The 8,981-nt window shown below is 46.8% G+C and overlaps 1 protein-coding gene across 1 annotated transcript; it reads right to left on the reverse strand.

The window, feature by feature from the left end:
* Positions 1-2,888: 2,888 nt before the first annotated feature.
* LOC115361068 (serine/threonine-protein kinase pim-3-like) lies at positions 2,889-8,621 on the reverse strand. The gene is made up of 7 exons (XM_030054333.1): positions 8,397-8,621; positions 7,891-7,901; positions 7,654-7,752; positions 6,469-6,519; positions 4,324-4,687; positions 3,952-4,128; positions 2,889-3,332 (listed from the first exon to the last, which is right to left on the reverse strand). Exons 1-7 carry the CDS (start codon positions 8,473-8,475, stop codon positions 3,058-3,060), a joined length of 1,056 nt encoding a protein of 351 aa, XP_029910193.1. The 5' UTR covers positions 8,476-8,621; the 3' UTR covers positions 2,889-3,057.
* Positions 8,622-8,981: the final 360 nt, after the last annotated feature.

Below are 8,981 nucleotides of genomic sequence, written 5' to 3' on the forward strand. Positions count from 1 at the left end.
TTTTGATCATTATTGAGCAAGAGATTTGTACTTTCTGCATGCCCACACACACACACACACACACACACACACACACACACAGCCTCTGTCACACACACACACACACACACACACACACACACACACACAGCCTCTGTCACACACACACACACACACACACACACACACACACACACACACACAGCTAAACACCAGCAGGATGACAAATAATATCAGGAACAACGAAGTCCTGTTGAGTTAGAAATCTGTTAATTCATTAATTAATCTCTATTATTATTGTTGTTGTTGTTGTTGTTGTTGTTATCATTATTATTATTATTATTATTATTAACATTATTGGCATTTTCATTAAGAGGGAAAAAAGAAGAAAAATGCTTTTAGTTTTGTTTGTTTATTTGTAGGATGAAGACGAACTCAAAGGGAGAGAGGACAGATAAAAACAACAAAACAACAAAAAAACACTAACAACATAAATCTTGACAAGGCCTCAGCTCACACACCAGGATCCAGGTGCGTCTCACCTGCGGCCACACGGTGGCGCTGCTGTCAAGCACAGCAGGGGCTGGATGGAGCTCTGCACCCTGGGAAAACCGACATGAGCGTCACATGACTCGTAGATTTGTGACACGTCGCATCAGCCACCAGGCTCAAGAAAATTCTGGATTACCTCAGATTATTCCATCACTCTGGCAGATTATTCACTTGGTATCAGTGCCGTCCCGGGACGTTTGGGGCGCCCGTCCGACTCGTTTCTGCTGGAAGGTTTGGAAGCCAGGAGCATTAGGGCTTTTATTCTGAAAGGTGATGGTAAACCTTCTGAACAGAATGCAGCTCAGTTATTTCCTCCTCCTCTTCTTCTTCTTCTTCTTCTTCTTCTTCTTTGAGAATTTGTGGCATTTTTGTGGTTATTTTCAGGTTATTTTCTTGTAAAGTTTTTACCTTTTATTTTCAGGTCATTCTTTGTATTTTTTAAAATTAATATCTTTATTATTTTTGCTTCCTTTCCTTTTGCTTCATGTCTTTGTGGTCATTTCTGGTCATTTTTAATTTTTCAGGGTAATTTTCTAGCTACATTTGTGCTATTTTTGTGCCATTTCTCTGCTCAGCACCTGTTTGACATGTTGGCTCAGGTGTCAGAGGGTTAACTGTGATGCCTTCACTGACCTGGCTGCTGTGATGCCTTCACTGACCTGGCTGCTGTGATGCCTTCACTGACCTGGCTGCTGTGATGCCTTCACTGACCTGGCAGAGTGAGGTTTCACACCACAGGACAAGCAGCTCACCTCATGGCTGTGTTTGCACAGCATTATGGGATATCTGGTGATGCTCTGCCTGGTTCACACACACACACACACACACACACACACACACACACACACACATGTGATCTTCTGTCTGCTGACTGTGTGTTTGACGTGTTTTTCTCCATTTTTTTTACTAAAGCTCCAGTAATTTGTTTCTCCCGCTCATATTTTTTGAGAAAAGGGGGCGTGGCCTCTGTCAGGAGACATATTTTCAATGCAAAGGTTAAAAGGTGAGAGGTCTGTAGATATTCTATAGATAGATAGCAGTTCAGTATATTTTATTTTTTATTACTCTCACAGGGTATGCAAAGGCTCAGCGCCACTTTGTCAATCACAAAGTGGTGCTGAGTCATCGCGGCGGTGCTGAGTCATCGCGGCGGTGCTGAGTCACCAGAGGCTGATCACACGGCCGGCTCACACCATCAGATCTGATCTTACTTCACACACACACACACACACACACACACACACCTCACAATGAAATTCATTTTATATACAAAAGGTTTATTTGAAAATTTGGTATGAAAAATAAGTTTCCTGTCAGAATTTTACATCAGAAGCTCTCACATCAGTTTCAGATTTAGTTTAGAATTTAGTGACTCAGAACGTTTAACTCTTCACAAAATCTCTACAAAAAAAAAAAATGAAAGAAAAGATCAGCGCTTCCCAAACCCAAACTGGACGTTCTCGAAGTCGGAGCGCAGATCCCCTCGACCCGACAGGAAATAAATAAATAAATAAGAAGCCACAGGTGTGGAATGTCTCCTACAAATAAATACAAAATAAAAATACAAAGCTTTACAAAATATTAGAAATCAAGGAGAGTAATACATAATATATATAAAATACAACAAGAACATGAAAAAAATTGCATTGACTGTGCATTTCACCCCCCAGAGAGAGAGAGAGAGAGAGAGAGAGAGAGAGACAGAGAGAGAGAGAGTCAGAGAGAGAGAGAGAGAGAGAGTCAGAGAGAGACAGAGAGAGAGACAGAGAGAGAGAGAGAGAGAGAGAGTCAGAGAGAGAGAGACAGAGAGAGAGAGAGAGAGGTGCTGATGTGTTCAGGGATATTCAGTAAAACTGACGATGAAGCAGGACACACAGCTGAGTGAGGTGTTTGAGAGAGGGAGGTGAGTGTGTGTGTGTGTGTGTGTGTGTGTGTGTGTGTGTGTGTGTGTGTGTGTGTGTCATCGTTTCAAGTATTCCAGCAGATGTGGAACCAGGCGGGGGCGCTGGCGGGCCCCGTGCAGTGCTGTGCTGTGAGGTCGGGTTCTCTGTAGCACCACGCTCAAACGGCTCCACGCAGAACCTTTGAGTTTGTAAAGAACCCTGAAGAACAAACTGAGGAACAAATGAAACGACTCCAAACTGAACAACACGTTCTCTTTACGTTCTGACCAGTCAGAGGGTTCTTTGGGTTGTTACGGTTCCATGCAGAACGTCTTCCCAAACCTGAAGGAACCTCTGAAGAACAGACCAACTCTGTCTGGTTGTCATGGCAACAGCGGCCGCAGCTGCGTAAGAGCCGAGGGGGCGCCGCCGAGCGACACCACCTCGCATCCTGGATTCAGACCGCCATGATGTCACCGTGATGTCACCGCCGTGATGTCACCGTCAAAATCAAAACATAGAAAAGTCACCCGGAAGCAAACGGCTTCCAAAAGCAGTCCAGACGCAACCGGGGGGAGCTGTCAATCAAGACCAGGCTCCGCCCTCCCGTCGCACCCCACCGGCATCCTGTTGTCCAATCATATCAGAGGCTCTTCGTGCTGGAGCTCGTGCTGGAGGGGGAGGAGGAGGAGGAGGAGGAGGAGGAGTCAGAGGAGGAGGAGTCAGAGTCAGAGGAGGAGGAGTCAGTGTCGGTGTCGATGGCGTGCAGCGTGATGTTGCCGTCCTTGGCTGGCGATTCCTCCGCCGGCGCCGTGGCCGCGGTCGCCGCCCGCACCCACGGGTGGTGGAAGATCTGCTCGAGGGTGGGCCGGTCGGCCGGGCGCAGGCTGAGACACCAGCGAATCAGCTGCTGGCACTCTGCAGGGGGACGGAGGAAGAGCAAAGAAAGGAGAGAAGTGCTTTACAACAGAGTGAAAAAAACGAGAGAATAAAATAAAAATTAGGCAAACAAATGCAAAGCCTGTGCCTTAAAACCAAGCAATCAACTGAAAATAAGAGTTGAGGCATAAAACCAAAATTCAATAAGATAAAAGATAAAATGAAGGAAGACAGAATTAGTAAAATAGGTTTATTTCAAATCGTCCACAGAGCTGCAGCTCCTCCAGCCTCGGGGAGGAACCCGTTAAAAACGTCTTCGCTGACGATTCTCCTGTTTATGTGACAGTTTGTGTTTTAGAATAAAAAACTCCCGCACACTGCTTGCATCATTTGCAAAGGAGAACTTTAATAACAACGTTTCGCTACGTAGACCTTCATCAGGTTATCTATGTTTAAAACACAGTTTGTGTTTTAAAAAGCAGCAGCAGAGAGTCTGAGAGGCTGTGAGGGATTTTAAACCCACAGAGCCTCAGTGATGCAGACCGGAGCCAAACCACCAAGAGCCTGGAGACCAGCAGCACGACCTGAAGCATGCAGGGCGGGGCGAGCGAGGCGGAGCACGCAGGGTTAGGGTGAGCGGGGCGAGCGAGGGACTGACCAGAGGACAGTTTGCGGCGGAACAGCAGGCGTCCCTGCAGGATCTCCTCGTCCTGCTCGAAGGGAATGTCTCCACACACCATGTCATACAGCAAGACGCCCAGAGACCAGACCGTCGCCAGGCGACCGTGATACCTGTGATACCTGATCCACTCAGGTGGACTGTAAACCCTGGTACCTGAGGGAGAGAGAGACAGACAGACAGACAGGGAGAGAGAGGGACAGACAGAGAGAGAGAGAGAGACAAAACAAAAAGGTTGCAGTGTTTGAATATTTTCTACTTATTTGTATTCAAACCCCCCCCACACACACACACACACGCACACACACGCACACACACACACCACCCCCCCTCCCCCCCTCGCTGACGTACCGTCGAAGTCGGTGTACACGGTGTCTTTGAGGAGGGCTCCCGAGCCGAAGTCGATGAGTTTGATCTGTCCGGTCCTCAGGTCCACCAGCAGGTTCTCGTCCTTGATGTCTCGGTGCACGACGCCGCAGCCGTGGCAGTGCCGCACGGCGCGCAGCACCTGCAGGAAGAAGCCGCGCGCCGCCGCCTCGTCCAGCGCGCCGCGCTCCGTGATGTAGTCGAACAGGTCCTGCGCCGCCTCGGGCCGCTCCATCACCAGCAGCCAGCCGTCGCCCCGCTCGCTCCAGTCCAGCAGCCGGATGACGCCGCCGCACGCCGAGCCCACCTTCTTCAGCAGCACGATCTCCAGAGGAACCACGGCGCCACCCTGAGGAACAACGCAGCAACGTCACCGCCACGCTCACAGCACGACGGGTGACGATGTCCCAGAAAACTACAAGTCCCATCAGCAGGATCACGGGGCGGCAAAACGTCCCACAAAGACACAAACTGGAGAGACACGACACGGGACGGCTGGAGGCGGAGCAGGAAAACTAAAATGACAAAATGTGTACACATACACATACATATACATATGTGTGTGTACACACATATGTATATGTCACTGATTCTTGAGAATTTGGATAAATCATGTCCCACTAAGAAAAATGCTATTTCTGCTGGAAATGTACAACATTTTAATGAATAAAAAGAATCAAGGGCATAATCAGGGGGTCCTTTGCACATTTGTAAGGTTCTTTTATAGGTTTATTTTTAATTTGTATTAATTTAATGATTATATGTTGGCCCATGGCCTACAAAACCAGTTGTCCTCAGATAGGAGATAATCATTTCAACTTGATTAAAACAACAAAAAGTAATAATTTCACTGAATAATATCTTTACCACATGAAAGAGTACATCATAATATGTATTAAAAACTACAAACGATGGGTTTTGAACAATATTTACTATCATTTTGTGGTTGCTCAAAATGTGTCCCAGATATTCGTCACCACCGTCAGATATATATTTAAAAAAAAATAATAAAAAAACTACAAGGTCAGTTACATTCCTGAGGAGCCCTTTTCAAACCTTCAGCTCTACTGCATGCTTCAAGACCGCTCAGGCTCCTGGAAGTTTGCTATTTTCTCTTAATTCTCTTCATATTTTTGGACACTGCTACTGTCACAACCATAACATGTCAACACCGTCACTTCTGTATAAAACATATTAGATTAGATTATGGAATAAATGTCTACTTTTTAAGAAGAGGTCTGATGCAGGTAGCAACAGGGGGGAAACAAGCTGGCTAATGTGAACAACTCATGCTGATCATGTGAAAGAGCAGGTTTTTGTCTCCACCGTCAGACGTCACCACCGTCAGGTTTTCTGTGTGACGGTGATGACTGAAGGCTGAAAAATGCTTATAACAGAGCTCAGGATTGTTAGTTTTTGTACCAAATAGTTAAATAAAGTTGTTAAGCAAGAAGCCATTGACTTGAGTGGTATAAATTTTGGAAATGTATGTTTTAATGAGGCGACTGTCACCACCGTCAGATTAGTGTCACCACCGTCAGAGGCAGTTATATTGGTTTTAAATTAATATGCTTACAATATGTTTCTTTGGTGCTGTTGAGTTATTAAAGTATTAGTCTCTTTAATACAAAAATATGTTTTTCATATTAAAAAAAAAAACATTACGGTGACAGTGTTGACAAAAACAAAGTAGCCTAATAACTGGAAAAACCCATTTTATGAAAAAAATGCAAAATGAGGAGGTTGCACCGGTACATTGCTGAACAGCCAAGACCTTGGCCTATAATGATATACCTTCAGATTTTATAATTTAACTCACTTTTTTTTTTTTTTTTCAAAATTAAAACCCGTTTTATCCAAATTCCCAAGAATCAGTGATATGTGTGTGTACACACACATATGTATATGTATGTGTACACACACACACATATATGTGTGTACACATGCACATATATATGTGTGCGTGTGTGTATACACACACACATATATGTATACACAGACATATATGTATATATATGAGTGTATATTTGTGTATAGATAGATATATAGATACACACGTGTGTGTGTGTGTGTGTGTGTGTGTGTGTGTGTGTGTGTGTGTGTGTGTGAATAAAAAGTCAATCTTCTCACCAGAGAACCCCACTCTGTCACTCTGTCCCGGGACACGTGCTTCACTGCCACCTGACAGGACACACACACACACACGCACACACACACACACACACAATCATTAACACATTAATTCCTTTTCTTTTTCTTATAATTTCACCTCCACTCATAAATATTTTTCTTTTGAGAATCTGAAGAACAGCAGCTGATCCGCGTTTTCCTGCAGGGATAACAAATTATAAATAAAGTTATTCTGTTTGTTGAAGAGTAAATCTGCACGTAAACAACAATAAAGTGTCCTGAGGACAGCTTGTTTACATGTTTATGAACAGAACACATTCTTATATCACGCTGCAGCTTGAAATTTAACTCACAAAACTACACACTGCCCTCGTGGTTAGCGTGGACCATGTGTGTTTTGTTTGTGAAAAATGACACAAAAACACAGAAGAAGAGGAGCGTCAAGCCTAACGTCAGGGAGGGCAACACAGGAAACCCAGCTATCAGCCTTCAAAATAAAAGCACCATGTTTGTCAGGTGAAATGCCAGTGAGGGGGAGGACGTGGGGGTGGTGCTGGGGGAGGGCGGGGCGTGGCGCTCTGCATGGCGCTTGACGTCCCGACATGGGATCGGAGACGGGCATTTAAAAACATTCAGAATCTCTCCTGAACATGAAACAGGGTGACGTCCTGCAGTCTGACTTGACTCAATCAAAAACCATGCTCTGACCACTGACACTGAGCAGTTACACACACACACACACACACACACACACTAAACTCACTCCTACCATTCTCACCCAGAGGGCAGCAGCTGTTCCACCTGCTGCCCTCTGGGTGGCGCTGAAGGAGCATCACAAGCTGCACAGACAAACACACATTTACACACACACACAGCAATACACACATTTTTAAGTGTAATATCCGTTCTTACCATAGTATTTCTTTTACTTTCATATGTGTTGGATGTGTGCTCGCTGTCTTTCTTAATTGTTTTATTCTTACTAATTTGCATTAATCAGGAGTAATGTTACTAATTTCGTTGTACCTGTATAATGACAATAAAGCCTCTTCTACTTCTATTTTCAAGGCCTTTATTTTGAAAGCAGTAGCCGGAAACGCAGCGCGTGGTGACGGCGGCTTGACGCGGCTCCGCGCGGCCACGTGGCCGAACCAAAACAAAGCGGCGCGCCGCAGTTTGTCTCACCGGCAGCCCGTCGGACACCCGCACGGCCGCGTACACGGTGCCGAAGCCGCCACTGCCGAGCACCGAGCCCAGCCGGTACCGCCGCTCGAACGGCTCCCGCTCCCGGCCCGTGTCCCGCTCCGTGCCCCGGTCCTTGTCCCGCTCCCGGCCCGTGCCCCGGTCCTTGTCCCGCTCCCGGCCCGTGCCCCGGTCCTTGTCCCGCTCCCGGTCCGTGTCCCGGTCTGTGCCCCGCTCCCGGTCAGGTTTGGCTAAAACACACAGAAACAAACAGGATCATGGTTCTGCCGAGCTCTGCTGGGTCAGACACACCGACGGGACGTCCCGCACAGCCTGTCCCGCACAGCCTGTCCCGCCAGCAGCACCGCGGAGCCTCGAGCCGCTACCGCATGATCCCGCATGATCCCGCCTGAGCTCCGTCCAACTCATAACTAACCGGCTGGCAAAACCCTCACGGCTGCTGCCACACGAGGAGGGCAGCAAAACAAACAAACAAACAAACAAAACAAAAATATGCCGGGACGTTAGGAGGGAAAAACAAATAACTTGATTTTGTCACTATAAATAATGACCAGCAGAGAACAGCTAAATAAATGCCTTGTATTTAAATGTTTGTGAGAGTTTTCATTCTCATGCTGAGGCACAACAACAACAACAACTACAACAACAACAATAATAATAATAATAATAATAATAATAATAATAATAATAATAGCCTAATAACAACAACAACAACAAGTGCTCACCGGGCTGCAGCTGGATCTTGACCGGCAGCTCCATGCTGGATGAGAGGGGAGAGAAGGAGCCCAGTTTGGACAGCAGCATCTTTATAATCTGGTTATTAATCCGGTAATCCCGGCCACTGGCTGAAGAGAATAAAAAGTCCAATGATGAAAAAGTCCAGTCGGTAATAAAAAGTCACAGCAGAGGTTCAGTCCATCCGCGGGAACTACATCGTCAGTCCCGGCTCCTCCGTGTGTGTGTGTGTGTGTGTGTGTGTGTGTGTGTGTGTGTGTGTGTGTGTGCGTGTACGTGTGTACGTGTGTGTATGTACGTGCGTGTATGTGTGTATGTGTGTGTATGCGTGTGTGTTCCTGCGCGCTGCGGCGGGACTGGTGGCTCTCAGGGCGACGCTGCCGTTTAAAAGCCACAATCTACAGCAGAGCAGCAGCCGTATCCCTCCGCCGGCCTCAACCCGCAGCCAGGACCGACCGCATCACACCGCGAGGCACGCGGACGAACAGACCTGGACCAGCCACGCGTGACGGTTTGGAGTTTAAGCCGGAAAAGTTGAGACCGAAGCGAGAAACGGAGCGAGAAGCGCGGGGACT

This window comes from Myripristis murdjan, chromosome 6 (assembly GCF_902150065.1).
Source record: "Myripristis murdjan chromosome 6, fMyrMur1.1, whole genome shotgun sequence".
NCBI lineage: Eukaryota > Metazoa > Chordata > Actinopteri > Holocentriformes > Holocentridae > Myripristis > Myripristis murdjan.

Bases quoted from the DNA above. Each gene is read 5' to 3' on its own strand.
- LOC115361068 (XM_030054333.1), bottom strand. From the start codon at position 8,475: ATGCTGCTGTCCAAACTGGGCTCCTTCTCTCCCCTCTCATCCAGCATG. The intron at 6,520-7,653 runs GTGAGACAAACT...GTGTCCTGTCAG, and splicing joins GGGTGTCCGACGGGCTGCCG to GTGGCAGTGAAGCACGTGTC. The intron at 4,688-6,468 runs GTGAGAAGATTG...GTTGTTCCTCAG, and splicing joins TGACAGAGTGGGGTTCTCTG to GGTGGCGCCGTGGTTCCTCT.